The sequence below is a fragment of the Corvus kubaryi genome, unplaced genomic scaffold (genome assembly GCF_017639235.1).
Source record: "Corvus kubaryi isolate FWS band 111438036 unplaced genomic scaffold, C.kubaryi_AGA036_p1.0 37341, whole genome shotgun sequence".
In the NCBI taxonomy this organism is placed as follows: Eukaryota; Metazoa; Chordata; class Aves; order Passeriformes; family Corvidae; genus Corvus; species Corvus kubaryi.
Window position 1 is genome coordinate 1,004,805 of NW_024581112.1, and position 18,427 is coordinate 1,023,231.

General features: G+C 37.9%; 1 protein-coding gene across 2 annotated transcripts in view; it reads right to left on the minus strand.

The window, feature by feature from the left end:
• Window positions 1-16,118, minus strand: part of MAP3K7CL (MAP3K7 C-terminal like) — a 32,384-nt gene extending 16,266 nt beyond the window's left edge. The window contains exons 1-4 of one of the 2 annotated variants that reach the window (XM_042031493.1): window positions 13,906-16,118; window positions 11,677-11,822; window positions 11,049-11,157; window positions 3,016-3,074 (exon numbers count right to left, since the gene is read on the minus strand). In XM_042031493.1, the coding sequence (XP_041887427.1) occupies window positions 3,016-3,074; window positions 11,049-11,118 (129 nt within the window). In that variant the 5' untranslated portion in view covers window positions 11,119-11,157; window positions 11,677-11,822; window positions 13,906-16,118. Of the gene's footprint in view, window positions 1-3,015; window positions 3,075-11,048; window positions 11,158-11,413; window positions 11,618-11,676; window positions 11,823-13,905 lie in introns of those variants that run through there. The other variant, XM_042031492.1, reaches the window with a different exon arrangement.
• Window positions 16,119-18,427: the final 2,309 nt, after the last annotated feature.

An 18,427-nucleotide genomic window follows, 5' to 3' on the forward strand; every position in this document is an offset into this window, starting at 1 on the left:
AGCTAGCTAGTACATCAGAATACACATACTGATCTTTTTTGTTCTTCAGAAAGTAGCTGCAAATACAACTATCCTTTAGTAAGAGTTCTTATAGAGAATGAGCTTTTTCACTAAGTCTCCTAGAAAGACCTTGTCTCCAGGCAATCCCACCTCTACCTCTGTAGAGCTGGGTGCTTGGACAGCAGGGTTTGTTACCCTGCCAAGGGGAGGCTGCACTGAACTTTGCCCTGCCATCTGATACTGCTGCCCAGGGAATAGGTATGGAAGGATTGTGGGAGGAAAAGTGGGACCACTAGGTAATTCTGCTCAAATAGCCAAGTTGTCTGCCAGGGCCTAACATAGGAAGACGAGGGCTTGAAGCCTAAAACAGAGGTGCAAATTGCTTGGTACTCAGGCTGTGGTCTGCTGCCTGCATGCATAGAATTCTAAGGCTCTGATTTTCCAAGTGACTCGGTGAACTTGCATAGCTTTCAAGCTGCTTTCAAAATCCAGCTTAAGGATCAGCTAATTTAGGCTTTTTGTTTGTTTGTTTTTAAAACAGGTTTCAAAATTTTCCTTTGTATGCTTGAAACCTGAAAAGTTATTACTTTTTTTTTAAGGTGCTTATTACTACATAGCCACCTAACCTGGATTTATAGTTTGCTTCTTTAAATAAAATTCAAATGTTTTTGACTGTATTTATGGTACAGTGATGAAAATCTTGTGGCTCTAAGATATGATATTTTCATTATGAACGTATGTACCAGCATTGTTACAAATTCAAGCATTTCAGGCTGCTATTGCCACAGTTGATTAAAAGGTTCATTTACATGACCCTTCATGTGTGTGCTCTATATTAATGCACTTTGGGACCGAAAAAAGCATGGATGGAATGACAAGGGATACCACCATTCACTACTTCTGTAGGTCCTGGGGAAGCCCATGTTTACTTGTTTCTGTAATACAGGAGCTACCTGTTTCAAAGATGGCATGAATTGCAAGTGCATGCCATACAGTTCTGACAAACCCTCAGCAATTTGGATTATAGCAATTGAAAAAAACCACAATTAATAAGAAATGTAATGAGGTAAATGATTACTTTGTATCAAAATTTGTTTGAAATTTTAAAGTGATCAAAAATATTGTAATTACATAAAATAGTTATCACATGAAGCTGTGATGCAGGTTGACAAAAGCAAGGAAATTCAAGTTTTTATTGCTAAATTTGAATGCAATGTTACCTCTCCATCAGCTCAGAATCCTGTGTTGACTTAACTGCCCTTGGATGAACATAAAGGCATCGAAATATAAATATGCACATAAGCTTGAAAAGCTAAAGGATGAAGTGCTACCACAAATTTTATACTTTTAAGTGGTTGAGTCAGACAGGTAGTTCTCATAAGTTATCCTTTCAGCTACCCTGATATTACCAAGAGAGTTTATGAAGGATAATAAAAAGAACATTATATGAATCAAAGCCTTTGATTGTTTCTTTGATTTTGTTATCACATTGAGATCATGAGAGTAAAGGAAGGTTTTCTTGAAAAAAAAGTCAAGTACTTAACAGACCAATAGGATAGACTTAGTGGGATTGTGTTAGTTTGTACTTAAAAACTCCTATTGAAGAGCTATTATTTATCCAGCACACTTGAATGTTTCCAGAGGAGCATTTTCAGTCTATCATGAAATTCCATATTTAGAGTATATTATAGGTTCCAGAAATATGGGTCATAAAAGTCCTAATAAAAAAATCATCACTTGTCCTGTAGAGTACTTATATCTATGCTAGTGATTTTGTTTTTATGTATCAACAACAGCAACAATAATCATACTTCGCTCTTTTAGAGCAACCTTCACCCAGTGATCTTAATGCTCTTTAACAAAAAAGGTAAAATTCATTAACTTAATTTCAGAGATGAACAGAGGGATGAAGAAACTCCAGGATTAGGCAACGTGTCACTGATGGAGTTGGAAGCAAAATGCAGGTTCTTTACTTTCAATTCAGTGCTTCAGCCATGAAACATGATTGCTTTTCTCAAATTCAATTCTTCTGAGGAAAAAAAAGTACCCATCATGTTCGCTGGGCTGGAAAGTTAGTAGAATAAAGAGGTTAGCATCCTACCCTGTTCCTTTTGTCCCAAATCTTAAGCAGTTATTAATTCCTACTTATGCCTGAAGAACCTGCACATATCCTCAGGATGAGAGGGATAGAGCAAGAAGAGTCTCTGTCATCCTCCATTCCTTTCTCAGTCATCCTTTTGATGAGAGCAGCAGGACAGAAGCGTCAGCCCTTGAAGTCAGCAGCCCTCCTGTGTTGTCTCACGAGTTGATGGGTACAGGAAAGATGACATTATTGGACAACGAATGGTCTACTAATACCTTTCTCAAGTTACAGTCAGGAAACAAATGCCTTCATAGTGAAATATCAGGGGAAGTTGAAATGCTCCTCGGATGATCTGAAGTAGTCTACAAAAGCTAGCAAACACTCCAGAACCACCACAGAGGAAAAAATAATCCCTGGATGCAGAACAGGCTTTGTGCCTGGTGAACCATGGAGCTGCCATCAACTGCTCACTGTCTAGTATATTGGGGGCCCATCATCCTATGCTGACAAATCAGACTGGTCACAAAACTATTCTCTTGGAATGCTTCTGAGAAAACTGATGATATCATAGTGCAGCCTGCAGGCATTAGAATATATAATGCCTGTCTCATTCCTTCTCCCATCAAATGAACGAGAACTCTCTTCATTGCACTGCAGCAGCACTGCAGGAATTGTATAGAAAATCTTAAAAGCAGGCGAAATTGTTAAAATAGTAATTTCCCTGCAGCTGGACTAAAAATGTTAAATTAAATTTTCTGTAGATCTTGAAAAGACAATGTTTTCTTCTATGGATATATACGGTCTTATTAAATGTTTATAGGCTAGAAATGCACCACTAAAAACTTCCACCTTAGTGTAACAACTAGAGGCTATTTATAACAACAAATATAGTGAATGTGAAGTAGAACTGTCATAACAAAATAAAAGTTTACCTGCAGCTGCTGATCTAGTTCTGGAAATGCCAAAGAGAAGTTTTCAGGGGAAGCATCATCTAAAAGGTAAACATGATGTTAACAGTTATTGTCTACCAAAGAGGGCATTTCAAGTAATCTGTTTGATGAAGTTCTATATTGCAAATATGGACAGTAATATCTGGTTCCTGAAAACACCTCCATCTTATCTTTTACACTTGAGATGCCTCACTAAAATCCTTGAAAACACTAATGGGTTGGTAATAAGAAAAGTTTATGTTTTGGAAATACAGAAAGTTTATTTTGCATTCCAGTGATTAAGAAACAAAGCAGTTAGCCCAGTAGAACATGTGATATTTTAATAAAACAAATAAATCTAAACTGTCTTTCTTTCTGAGCTCTCTCCATTACACTGCTAAGGACTGTCTTAAAGGACTTTAACCTATCTATTACAATCCTTATGGGCTAGAGTTAATTCAATCATGACAACAAACCAAGCTGTGTTTTTATTTGTTTGTTTCTTTCTTTTTAGTACAGGCTTCCAGCAAAGGTGGGACAGATTGTGCCAGTTATGTCAGGGTTGTGATGTGGATACCTGCCCGCTAGTAGCTGGACTGAGATCAGAAATATGAATCACACTTGGTAGCGCTGCTGCAGTATTTATTTCTCAGTGACTTTCACACTCTCAGTTTTGCATTGGATTGTGATGACTGTTTATTTATCTTACTACAGGTTATGGGAGGTGAAGAGAGTGTTACTATTAGCTTACAGTCAGTTATTTGTAATGTGTCAAAATTAAATAAGAATGGCTCTTACAGGAGAAAATTGCTAACACAGTTCAGATCCTTCAACCTGCTGTGTACTTGTAGACTTGAACACAGCAACAAAACCCCAACAAGATCAAGAGGCCCTCATATCAAAGCAGGATTCTAAAAGAGATCAGACTAGGATCTGAATTATTTGTCAAATATTTGATACCTCTTTCTCCTAACCTCTGTGGTTATACAGCAGAGGAGCTTAGGGGGGAAAAAGTAAAATAAGTCACCTTATCCTATGAAAAATAAACATTCTGGCTAACACATGGTCAGAGCCTTACTCAATAAAATAGCTAGAGCTGGGTGGCCTCTGGGAAGAGATGCTCAGAGAAGCAAAAAATTTATAGTCATACAAAAGCAAAAGCTCTTGAACTTCCTCAGAAAACAAAGTGAAGTTCCTGTATTTTTGTGGAGTAGTTGTCTTGGTAGCATTATCAAAAAGCCATACCCATGTCATGTGAGTGTCCCCCTCCTTTTTTCACACCATATGCCAAGCATGTCCATTCTGGAAAATACTTAAATTGCTTTAATTGTATAGAATTGTATCATGCTAATATGCATGTGTTTACCTTTAATTTGCTATTGCTTTCTTCTACAACATATAAATAGACTAATATTCTAAAAGAAGAAAGATGAATCATACGGCAAGGCTAAAAGGAAGGACAGAATAAGACTCAGTCTGACTAGGGCTACAGCTGCTCTACGAGTATTTGGCTGAATAGCTGATAAATATTCTGACAGAGATACTGGACCAGAGTCATGGATGGCAGTTAAACTGCTATTTGTTTTGACAATCCAGCAGTATGATTTTTGGTACAGTAGCTTTATGGAGGGATCTTGAGCATCTTTAAAATTCAGAAAAACATAGCAAAAGCAACACTCCAAATTATTAAAAAAAAAATGTTAAGAAACAGCAGACAGTAATTACTTTTTCACAGCATCAGTTATTAATAAGAAAATAAAATCAGTGCAGTGTCAGAATATTGGAAAATAAATTGGATTATACTCTGAAAAGAATCAGTTAAAAATTTTGGAAGTACTTTATAAAGGATGGAATAGAGAAAGAAATTAGTGTAGAGGAAATCCTTTCAATAAACAGATGTTCCCTGCTTATTTTTTGAACTCAAGTGACTGAGTCAATGGTACTAAAAATAGAATGTACTGGTATCCTAACCATTATGACATACCATAGTACATTTTATAATGGGCCTGCCCCAGCATCTATTGAACAGCTGCTAGGGGTTTTTTTTAGTTATACTAGTTTAAGACTTGTTTAAATCATCATCTGATGTGCAGAACATCATCAAGAAATGCTACAGACTTCAGTGCTTTGAAATTATCCTGAGTTCCTAATTCTCTTAGGCTCTTTTGAGAATTTCAGCTGAAGTATTTAGATTACAAAAATTAACAGAAATCCTCATAGCAAACTGCAATCTTGTTTTCCACAAAAAGAACAACAAAAGGCTTTCCCCACAGCTTTCAGTGAAATAAATTATTGCCTCAGATCAGTCCTTATTTCACTGTTGTCAAAGTAACAACCACAATAACAATAAAAATCACTTGGTAATAATGAAACGCTGTAATTTCACACAAGGGGAAAGCAAATGAAAGCAGTTATTCACCTCCTAAAATTTTTTGAGGATACTTTCAGAAAGTCAAGGGGAAAGATATAAACTCTTGCATTTTTTTCCAAAGAATTGCTATTGCCCTTACAAGGCAGAATACTGGGCGTTATGCAGAAAACCAGTCAAAATCACATTGACTTCTAGCCTTAAAAATCTATTGACTCTGAAAATCAGATACAAGAAATGTCTGAAATGCCAATGAAAATATTCTGAAGATCAAAACATTCTCAAAACTAGCTCCTGATCTGTGTTTATCTTCTGCTCTACCTCTCCTTAACTAGAAAACAAAACTCTGAAATACCTCTTTTTTCCCCTTTTCTCAATTAATTATCCATTTTTAATGAGTATCTAGATTAGTATAAGGAATCATTGGTATAATTAAAGACCCCTTTTATAATAAAGTTAGTGGCTTTTCTGTACCACAAAGCCCTGAAAATATCTAGGCTGATTCTTCACCAGCTACGAACAGCATCTCATCCCTATAGTCATTATAAAGAAAGACAAAGAAAAATTATTTATAATTCAAGCTGGATGTTGAAAACCTATTTTGTTCAAAATAAAAATATTTTTAAAAATCAGAGACAGAAACTCACTGCACCTGAAAATGGGTCAAGATTTTGGTCAAAAGGAAACAAGAAAGGACAAAAAACGTACATGTGTATATTATGGCCACCCCAGCAAACTCAACAGCACTATCCTGTGATGCGAAAGAATCAGATCATGGACTTCATTACAGCCACCTAAGTTAATGTATCTGTAACATGATTTCTAAGTGAGTAGCATTTCCTTATTTCCCATAGAGCCCAAATCTAATTTTGAAGTTCTATATTTAAAAATGCCCTAAAGACCTATACCCTGATTAAAACCCATGTATTTTTAACCAAAGACTCAGTTCATGTGCATGAAATAGTGTGATTTTCATGTCTGTTTCACCAGGTTCATGTGCTCACTTGATTTGCTGCTGAAAACTGTCATTTGTAACAGAGAGCATCTGAACTCTACTAACACTGATTGTCTTTGTACAAAAGGCTCACTACTTGCCCTGAGGTAGCTGATATATGCTAATGTTGCACATTTAAAAATGAATCTTGATTTCCAGAAAGCATCACTTATTTAATCATGTTCTGGTCTCCTGGAGATTCCAGTATCGCAGACCTCCATCATGTAGTCAAATGAGAGAAATCCTTCACATGTTGCTGTCTGACTGACACCATGTTTGGCACAATGAAGTGTAATACCCAAATCTTTTCCTATATGGCTGTTCCATTTAACTGAACTGTGAGCTAAAGGCAGTAAATCCTTTAAAAACAACATCTGATTCACTTGCAGTATAATCTTGCAAGTTAGTTTCTCTATGATCTTCAAAAAGATAGACAGAAATAGAATATAAAAATTTAAATGTGTTGAAAGCACATTAAGGTTGCTATATCAAGCACTTGAAACTTAGGAAATGCCAATCACAGCTCCGCTTCCTTGAGTAACTGAGTTATGATCCAGTATTTAATTATACAGTCAGGTACTATTTTTTTTCTGCTACATGTGTGGGCCAATGTATTCAGATCTCTTCCTTCTAAATTAAAGAATTAAATTGGTAACATAAGTAGGTTGCGATCCTGTAAGTGGATCAGCCCTTGCACAGGAAAAGTGCTCAAACTGAACTGCAAGCACCACAACTTGCACCAACAACAGAGGCAAACTGCATGTCAGGGTCCAGTCTTGGTCCTGGGAGGGCTGTGGGATCCAGCAGCTCTGGGGCTGGGTACTGACAGACAAGCATAGACTCATCCGATTCATCCTGGAAGGCTGTGTGGCTAAGTGACTGCGACTTGGCACTGCTTTGTGGAGCTCCAGGGCTTCTATTCACAGCCCTGCCTGACACGACCTTACACAACCTCGCAGTTACCTCACTCATAAAATAGTGGGGAACGGTCACTGCCCCACCCAGGAATAGGATGTGAAAGCTTGCTAAATAGTAAGAGTTGTGGACCTCCCAAAAATAGAAACAGTCCATAACAGAAGAGGTAAGAGCAAAATCCTTCTACTTCATATACTTTCACTCAAGCCTAAGCATCCTCAGATGAATGTCCCTTTGAGGGTATATCACCTGATTTCCCATCTAATTCCCCAAGGACCGAACCCTGTAGGCTGGGTGTAGATTTAGGAAATTAGCTCTGTAAATTTTAGCCATATATTTTAGCAATCCTCACTGGTTTTCAATCAATGTGCTGGAAAGCCTCTGTTGCCATTATAACCAATATGACGCTGGGGTAGGAATTTGAAAGTTGCTTTTGAAGAAGCAACCAATGCAAAACAGTCTTGCATGATCAACTAGAAAAGCAAAAAATTCCTTGTAGTCACCAGGATAATAAGCATAAAGAGGAGTAAAATAAGTAATTTTGCCATGCTTACAAAAATACGGCACTGTTCCACTGTCTGTCAGGTTCATCAGAAGATGTATGTTTTGCCTTTGTTGTTAGTGATTTTTCTGGAAAGTCAGAGGTAGACTAATTTCAAATTAAAGAACTCACTAACAATTTTAGACCCTGTCATTTATAACCGCATACCATGAGCAAAACTTCTCAGCTAGATTCAAGCTTTTATTCTAGGAAGCAAGGAGATAGGGACCTATAAACCTTCCCTTTGAACTATTACACAAAACAAATCCAGCTGTCTAAATTCCATGAAGTTCATATATTTGTAAGTAAGATTGATAAAAATTACGACACACTGAATTTCACTGGTTAAATGAAATTGATGCTGACAAACCACAGGGAATTTTCAGCTTTGTAACACTTATTTGAATCTTGGAACACCACATTCAGTTCAAGCTGTTTTAGTTTCCAAGTGATGTAAAGTCGGTTGAAATAATATGTTTCCAATTCATTACTTTAAAATGGTAGCTTAAGTCAAACTGTTGCAATACAGTGTGCAGACCCACCCTGGGAAACGTGTTAGTGAACTTGAGTGAAAGAGCCAAACATAAACATTTATATATACAGGAATAAGAGATACACAATAAAACTGTCTTCTTATATTGCACCTGCTGATGGGCTGCTCCTGAGACTTTTAGGGAACTGGTTACCCTACTCTCACATTAAAAATACCTCACAAAGCTGGCCAGAAATTCAGTCATCAGGTGTTGACTGACAAATAATGTAACACAAATTATTTCTTGTACAGTCAGGATAAGCCAGCTCTGGTCTTGTAGGTCAGTTAACACAAAGTAATTTCTTCTCATGAGCTGAGAGTAGTTTTTCCTTTCACTGCTCCTCACACCCACTGCTTGGTTACAATCCTAGCCAGTGAGATAATCGCCACCCAGAAGAAGCATTCCATTTCCTCTTTTTATATCCAGTTATGCTGTCAGTTCCTCCTAGTAAGCAGTTGCACAGCCCCCGGAAGGAGGATGCAGCCTTTCTTGGCGAAATGTGTCACTGTGCCTTTCAAGTGAGGTAGAATTTAAGGAAAAGCTTAAGTCTGAGAGATTTCCTCACCACTTAGCCCTTGTGGAGAGCTTACTGTATCCTAGCAGTGCATGAGCTTCAGCTGATGCTTTACTATCACACATCATGTAACTCTTGTTTGCACTGAAAACAAATATCCTTGTCAAGGAGAAAAAAAAAAGTGAAAAAATATAGAAGAGTAAGGGGAAAAAAAAAAAGCACCTGCTAAGGAATACCTAAAGGTCTATCTGTTGAATGTTTTTGTAGCTCATCTTAAAAAAAAAAAAAAGTTAAATACTTGTTTGTAGTCTCTTGATTCAACTATGGTTTGCTGGAAATTTTCACACCTATTAAAAGCTTATTTCCTTTGCCTTCTTGAAATATATCAAACATAAAACCGCTTGAAATTCTTATAACATAGTAAAACAATAATGTAAATTTAGACGTCCTGGTATCCCCAAAGGGAATGCAGATGGGAACATGGCACTCACTCTACTGGTTGCTACTTTTTTTATGAGTACTCATGAAGATTGTGGATTGCATACTGCAGGAACATTTGTATACATACAATAAAGGATTCAAAATGTTACCAATTTTAACATTTGGAACAATTTAACAATATTTAGAAGAAAAAGATTACCTTTATCTAATTGAGTTTATTTTTGTAAACATTAAGAGAGAGGCTGGAATTATTAGCAGGATAAAAAAGTAAAAAATAAAATATGATGCAATGTTAAGGAAGCTAGGCTTCCTGCCTTTCATGTCCCCTTCTTCCAAGCTATTCACAACCTTGTCATTTCCTACTGCCGTCTCTTGTCACAAACCACTCTGCTCTCTTTGATTTTCCCATGGTCTCAGCTTTCCCTGACTTGTTTTCAGTGTCTCACATTAGCATTCTTTTTCCATAATTTGTAAGAGCACTCCCCTTTCTTTTACATCTCTCTTCAAGACCTATTTGTGCCATAATTCCTGCAAGAAATTTACCATGTGACTGTATCTTGAGAGAGGTGAATGATTCCTTACTGCTTTCTGTAATGAAAATGTAATTACCAGGTTATTTTAATTTATGAAAAAGGGCACATAGATTATCACATGTTTCTTTATATTCCTTGTCCCAATCTTTCTTTGTCACTCATCTTTACGAATTGAAAGTTAGGTTCAATAATATATGAAGACTTTTTGTTTTTAATTCCCTTGCTTAGGGGATGAAATTGTATTTTAGTATTGTAGCTGAAAACTAACAGTACACAACAATTAGCTAGCAAAGATAATGCATATTCTAAAATATTTTTAAAATAGAAAATTGCATTCAAACTGAGATTCTGTTCACACAAACCTCAGGCAGCGACCTCACACATTATCCTACAATGCATAGAGTCCCATAAAGCACTTGACAGCAATAGGTTTCAGTCGTCCTTATACCTCATACCGTAAATACATCTCAGCCCTGACTCCAAGGCACTCACCTTTAGCAAAAGCAACAGCCAATTTTTATGTGATGCTTTTCAGCTTCCCCTTGGACTTATTTCATTCTGGCTTTCACTGTTCGGCAACAGCTCTCTGGTCCTTAGCAATATTGAAGGTGGAAACTAATAATATTTATCTACTCCAAAGGGTCCGTGTGTGTACAAGGTATGTTTGGGGAAATGAATACTCCCTCAGCACTAGCTGATAGGATAAACATCAATGAAATTTCTGCTGCTGTCTCAGAGAACATGCCATGTGGGGCACCTGTTTCCTGAAACCTTTCACCAAGCTGGGCATGTGTGGCACTTTCCAACCTTCCTCCTCGAAAAAATCTCTTCCTGTTCTAGGCTCACTCAAATTTGTCCTTTTACTTTTCTTGTTTTACAATTTCACAAAATCAGACATACTGCACATGCAGGTAAATTTGATAGTTAATTACAGTTCTAATTGCATTCCACAAACCACTGAAAGAAAGTTAAGATTGAACCTGTCAATCTAGTGGGTTTAGTCTAATGAAATTGTTAATGGAAACATTAAAAGTTATCAGACAGGGAAACTGATCACATGCTGCCACTGAGGAAAAAAATCCATCCATTACACTGGACTAGGTTTGATATTGTAAACACTCGTAAGTTAATGTAAAATTTAAAAGCAGTTGTGGTTTAATAAAAGCATTGTGGTTTACTCCATAAATTAAACTGTACCTGGGGAATCACTGAGGCTGAAGGCAATTCGTACTGGCTTATCAGCAGGTACCCTGGCAGTGGTGATCATGTGGGCACTTGAGTCAATGCTTTTACTTGTTTGTTCCAGCTGCAATAATACAAAAAAATATATTTATTACAGAGCATGTGACATCATTCAACAAATGAGTTTTAATGCTTTTCATGCACTCACGGCTGCCTTTCCCATTCTAGCCAAGCAATGTTTAGAATCAAAGTCAAGGGAGCGCCATTTCACTTTTTCATTTAAAAAGAATTTAAGTGAAATTCAGTGCAGAGACTGCTTTTATTTTTGCTATTTATAGATTAGAAAGAATGATGGCAAAGGAAGCTGCCTCTCTTCTCACCTGCTTGCTCCCCGCCATTGCCCCTTCAGCAAGCCTTGACTCGTGGCAATGCTGCCTGGTTCTGAAGGTGAAGAAGGAAGAAGGGGTGGGGAGTTGAGAGTAACATGACCCCAAGCCTGCCCTGTGATTGGAACCGTGCACACCACTCCACGTGGTGTCAATGAGGAGGCACTCATCCTCCTATCTTCCACCCATACCCCCCTGGTCCAACTCTGCCTGCAAGTCACGCATTTCATGACCAAAAATTCATGGGGTCTCCAAACCTTGGTGGTGATTCTTCAGTGGAAGCCTGTGCAGGTGTAGGAGTCTGTCTGCATGGGTTTGGCTCCTGGGTCAGGACCTTACTCAGCCCTCCGTCTATTCTTCTGAGACCATCAATTCCAAAAAGTGATTTTACTGTGATGAAACCCTGTCCATTAAGAAAACTGCTAGTTCATTTCAAATATGGCACTAAAGAATTGTTGAGCAACAAAAGAATTAGCTACTTTTGATCTCTAATAATGTAATTAAAACATCTCTGTGCCCTGAAAAGTTGTACTCTGAGCTCTACTATGTATATTTAACCTTTCGAATGAATAGTTTTGGTTAAACTCTATTGAATAGCTGAATGCAAACAATCTCCTTGATTATCTAGTACAAAGCTGCTAAAATTCAAAGATACTAATCTTCTGTTTAGCACTATGTGTGGAGAACGTGAAGTCAGTGGGACTTCATGCATGCAAAAGATCTACCCATAAAGAAATTATTTTAGGACTCTGGACTGCTATCCAGCATGCATTGTATTCATACCAAATACGTGAACAATTATGCTTTTAAATTACCATTAAAACTTCTCAGGGAATTAGAAACAAAATTCATTAGGAAAATACAATGAATTTACTAATTCATTGTCAGCAGACAACAGAGTATTTAGCTAGTGAAAACAAAAGCCAGTTTCCTAAGCCAATAGCCTTGCAGTTTTTCAGTAAAGCAGCTATTGTATTGCATGAAAATTCTACCAAGTTATTCTAATTCATACTGAATTATTTGGCAATCTCAAACAGTCAATAGAAGAGAACACTATTTCAGGAGTATCATCTTCCTTGGTGGTACACAAGTGAATCAAACACTTCTCTGGAATCACTGCCATGCAATCAGTGGAAGAGGATCAAATTTGCATTGGGTCCATTAATTTCACCATTTCTTGTTTATTTGCTTTGTCTCTCTTGATATTTAGCTAGCAGAGTGATACGGTTACTTGTTATTTGAAGTGCATAATCTTTTCTTATAATAACAACAAATAATCTAAAATCCTTATTTCAAATAAATTTTATTTGAAGCTGAAAGTGTCTCCTTCTGCTAGTATACAAAGGATATTGGGGACTGCTCTTAGTTCCCCATTATTCAAGACCCACAAAAATGGAACTGTTATCTATGGAGCAGAGGCAAAGAAAAACCAAATAAATTGCAGCCATGTATGTTTTTAGATTCAGGAAAAGACTCTTGGAGTCAACAGAAATATTTTATTTTGAAGTGCATATCATCAGAGTAAATGATTTTTACCTTCTGAGCATTGTTGATCTCTTTCCCACCCTCACTTCATAAGAAACATCTGAGACATCTCATTGTTTTTAAAAAACAACAGAATTACCAATGCAAAATTCTTTAACATATTTCCCTTCCTTACTTCCCCACACAAGATAAAGAAAAAAACCTTCAGAATGAAGAGATTTTAAGTGATAAGCAAATCCTTAAAACAAGGCTGTTCATCACTCTGTGCTGTTGGTACACTTTCCCTGACACTGACTGACTATCTCAAGTGGTCTTGCACACAAGAGTATACTTCACATTTCACATCATAGCCTAAGAAATGAAAAAGGATGCATTCTGCTAGAGTTTTTAAAGTTGCCATAACAATATTGCTACAAGACTGTTATTTTATCCCAATCACATACTCTGTGGTGTTCAATGTTTTTAAATTAACTCTTTTAACCATCTACTCTGTGAGGGCAAAAATCAATAACCTTTCAGTAAGAAATGGTGAATTCTATCGAAACACAAAAGAAAGTTTTCATTTTATTCTAATTCAGAAAAAAGAAAACTCATCTTTATACACAGCAATTACCCTGTTACCAATTTTTTTATATTGCATTTATGCCTTCGCTCCTTTTTTTGAGAAATCCTCAAGCTCTTCATCACAAAAAGCAATCACAGAGAACAGAGAGGGATGGAAGAAGCCTGTGTGCAAATAAGGTGATTTTAGGAAACATGCAGACCAACTACCCCCAATTCCCCACATGCTTTCTCCATGAATGAAGAACAGTATCTCTGTAGACGGAGATGAGAGTGAGTGGGCAATCTGGAATTTAATGAAATTTAATGAGCAGCTCTTTTCTTCCCAATAATTGCCTATAGAGCTGGCTGGCTGCTGTTCCTCTGTAAAAAACCTGCAGCAGAACTCAGATTAAATGCTATTATAGCTTTATGGATTTTTTTCACACCTGTTGCCTTACCTCACTTAGCGGAGTGTCTGCACTTGTATAATCCAGAGCCAGCCACTGCCTTGGCTTGTCGTTGCCTTTATGGAGTAAAGCTTCAATAAAAGAAAAGGCTGCACCTGCTGCATAGCAACAAACTGACAAGGTCTGAGAAGCTGAGACAGCTGTCAGGGCAACATGCTGCTACCTGCACTTCCCATAGGCTTTGCTGACCCAAAAGATAACCCTTTTCCACTTTTCTCCACAACTCTGCTTTTCCTTCCTCTCCTTGCCAGGGATGAGGGATTATGATGCTGTCACACTTCAGGGAGGAAAAAATCCTTCTGTCACAGGCATTATTAAGCAGCAAACTCTGGTGAGCCCAAGATTTTTAATTCATTAGTCCTGGCAAACCTGAAATACAAACAGACTTGCTTCATAGGACAGGAATGTTTTCAGCATGACCCAATCAGTGTCTGTGTCTATTCCAGCAAACTGGCAAAGATAGCATGACTCCAGTCAGCAAAAATGTCTGCAGCTCCAATCAGCTTGGGCTGACACTGCCAACTTGGACTGGCTACAAGCACACTCTCAAATGATAGCAGTGGCTATCAAAGCTAACAACAACCGATGGGCTTGGCCTCTTAGGCTTAGTTAGGTTCATGTTGGCTTTGGCTAAGCCACGCTTGTTTAAGAGAAGCCACTAGCCTTGCTCTTCTGAGGAGATAACAGGCAAATCTCAGTGTAGGCTGTAAAAGCAGATGTATTTATGGATCAGCTGGTGATGGTGGTGATAAATGAAGCTGACTCAATCAGAGATTTGACTGAAGTCAGAGGATTTCCTAGTGTGATTTCAGATAGCTTTTTTTTTTCAAACCACTGGCAAGCAATTTAATAGATAAATCTTGAAGTATTACAAGAGATTAATTTCTTCAGCCTAAAGTTTTATTTTCTGTTGCCAGACAAGAAAAGTTTAATCCCTGTCATGCATATATACTGCCTACATGACTTCTTTGATTGAGTGCTACCACTGTCATTAGAACAAATGGAGAAAACTGGAGAACAATTACAGAATGATTTTACAGAATATCTTTATTGTTTAGTGCTTGAAAAGCAGGTCTCCTTTAAAATGTGTGTGAAGGTATATTTCATCTCTAAATTCCAGATGGAAAGAGCTTATCTAACCCAGATCTCTATAGACACATTCCTAGATTCCCTTGGCTCAGCTGAGCTATAGAGAGGTTGGAGGACAAATTAAGACATGAAGGTCTGAAGTCAAATTTTCATCCTTCCTCACTCTCTCACCTTCTGGCCCTAGTCCAGGAGTGATCTCACCGGGGCAAAACTCTGGAAGCTAGCAGTTGCCCTTGTGGCCTCAAAAGACCTTTTTTATACTTCAAAATTACTAAACTGCAAAAATATCCTACCCACACTACCTTTACCCCAGCAATGACCCGGGAAGGCATCAGACAGCTACACCATTAGTCAGGTATCTCTTGAGACGGTCTTTAACTGCAGTGGGATTTCAGAGCTCTGACCCAAACAGCTAGTGGAAAGCTGGACTGCACTTATGACTACACTGACCATTTTCTCTTTTCTCTATGTGTTTCTGAAAAGATTGAGGGTTCCTCCCTAAATCTCTCCTTCGGAAGGGGCAGAAGAGAGATTTGCCTCTGATCACAACCATTACTGCAAATAACATTCTACAGCTCAATATTACCAGCAGTTGGTATTGATCTCCAGCTCCACATCGAATTACTGTGAAAGTATTTGTTGGAAGACACAGAAAATCCCGGCTCCAATGGAGTCACAAAAAATATTCTGCATCAGTTTTCATGGAGCCAGGGTTTTCCCCAAATCATAAGATACTTCTTTGTATGGACAGGTGGTATTCAGATGGGATGAGTGCCTTTGTTACATGCCATTACAGTAAAGCCTAAGAAAGGTTCTCTACATAAAATCTTAAGACAGGCAGAATTTCCAGTAGCCATGACAGCAAGGGTCTTGGACAGAAATGATGACTGAATAGCACAGGGTGTTTTTTTCCAGATGGCTCTGGCACTCCACATTTCCAGCCTGACACTTCAGTTGCACTCAGTTTAAATAGCATGTGCATTTGCAAATTAAGTACATCATCATTTCATGTCTTGTAGCCACTGTATCCATGTTTTTTTAAATTTCACTGTTTCTAGTTACATCTGTATTATTCACAGACTCATGGAATTGCAGAGTTTTTAGGGCTGAAAGGGACCTCTGGAGATCACCCTGTCCAACTGCTCCTGCCAAGGCAGGGTCACCTGGAGCAGGTGACACAGGAAAGTGTCCAGGTGGGTTTGGACTGTCTCCAGAGAGGGAGACTTCACAAGCCCCCTGGGCTGCCTGTTCCAGTGCTCCGCCCCCCTCCATGGAAAGAAGTTCTTCCTCATGTTGGGGTGAAACTTCTTGGGTTTCAGTTTATAGCCATTGCTCCTTGTCCTGTCACTGGGCACCACTGACAAGAGTCTGGCACCATCCTCTTGGCACCCTCCTTGGAAATATTTGGATGGATTATTGAGATCCCATCTCAGTCTTCTCCAGATTAAACAAGCCCAGCTCCCACAGTCTCTCCTCATAAGAGATGCTCCAGAACCCTCATCACCTTTGTGGCCTCTGCTGCACCCTCTCCAGTATCTCCATGTCTTTCTTGTCCTGAGGAGCCCAGAACAGGACACAGTTACATGCTTCCGTGAAGCGTGCTGCCTCTGAAAACTGTGAATTGTGGGCTAAGATCCAAAACTGCACAAACCAAAAAGCCCCCGATTTGCATTTAAGTATCAGCTCTGTGCTTTACACAATGATTAGTCACCTGAAACTACTACTTTATGGGAGGTGGCATATTTTTAAAATGTGAGACTATTATAGCATTCTGCATACAGAAGATCAAAGTTGAAGCATCAGGATGAATGATTTGACTGTAATTGTTTTATCATCTATCTATTCTTGGGGTGATTGTGCTAAAACTCTCAACAGCATGGACTCAAACAGCATATTTTAAGAAGTTCTTTGAATTATTTTAATAAGAGTAAATAGGGAAGAACTCAATTTTAAACAATAGGGAAATTGAAGTCTAGGATGCTTCACTTCCTTGACTTGCTCAAATTAATAGTCCAAGGCATTTGGGTAGAGATAAATCCCACATTTCTTACTTACTAAAGAGGTGATTAAAATAATTGCACCAAAACAAGTTACTCTCCAATTTCTTCCAACACAAAAAATACTTCTCCCTGACAGGCTGCACATACACCTTACAGTCATCTCCGTGAAAATTACAGAATGCTGATAACTCCAGGGGTTTTTTGTGTAGGAGCACAGCCTGCCCTGTTCCTTTTTCAGTATACTCTTAGTCATCAGGTGCCTGGTATCCAAGCAAAATTCTTTCAGTCCTGCATCACATTATGAAACTGGTGATGTGCTAGAAGAGGATATCATGTTTTATTAGTCAAAAACACCTTAAAGGAATATACTCTAAATTAGGAACACTGGGACTTACTGATATTCAGTAGTGGAAACATGCAAATTTGCAAAAAGTTTTAGGATGAAGTATCAGTTATTCTAAAGATGTTAAAAAAAGCCAATATCTGCAATCTAATAAAACACCTGTTGCCCTCACTTTTTTAGCGTGCTACTTTCAATTCCTCTCAGTGTCCTACTAAAAGTAGTATTTTAGTAGCATATGACCTCATTCATGCTAAAATGGTGTTTCACAGATTACTGGTCACTATTTAAAAATACACTTTAAATATTCTAGCATATGGAAGATGTTCCAAGAAGAAATGAAAAAAAAAAGTATTGCCTGAAATTGCACACAGAGCAAAATCACTCACAATCCAACATCCCATATCCTGACAACTGGAGCAACTGACAGAGCATTAGTGTTCTTAGGTATTAGGTATCTCTCCTTGCCTAGGTAGTATTTTAACACAGGTAAAATAATGTACTTTCCCCAAAGCTCTACTCTCATAAATGGCTGAACCCCATCAGATTAAATTAAAGCATTAACACCAGCAGGAAAAATACATTGTGCACTGACTTATAAAAGAGGATATAAGCTATAATTAATGGCAAATTGGTATGCAATAGCTGAATTCACTTACATAGGATCACACAGGTCTAATAAAGGAGATTACTGCAGAGAAATTAGAGATTGGCTTAATCAAGGTAATGCAGATTTACAGGAGCTGACCCAGCAATTTTTACACCTGCCTTAAGATCATCTGCAAATAACTACATTGTGAATTATTTGAAAACCCAACTGGTGAAAAATTCCATCACTTCCACAGCAAACTCCAGGCAGAAATTGTGAAAAGCTAATTCTGCTGAAAGGAAGAAAACTGAAGCCTTTGAGATATGATGCTACTGAAGACCGTTGAGTAACTCTGCATGGAAAACAAGATGAAAACTGTAGTTAGAAATATTACTGGAAAAACTTCACTACTTTCAGAAATCAACAGGTGCAAATTTACACACTTCACTCACATCAACATAGAGATGAAAATAACCTTTAGAAACTAATTTTGGG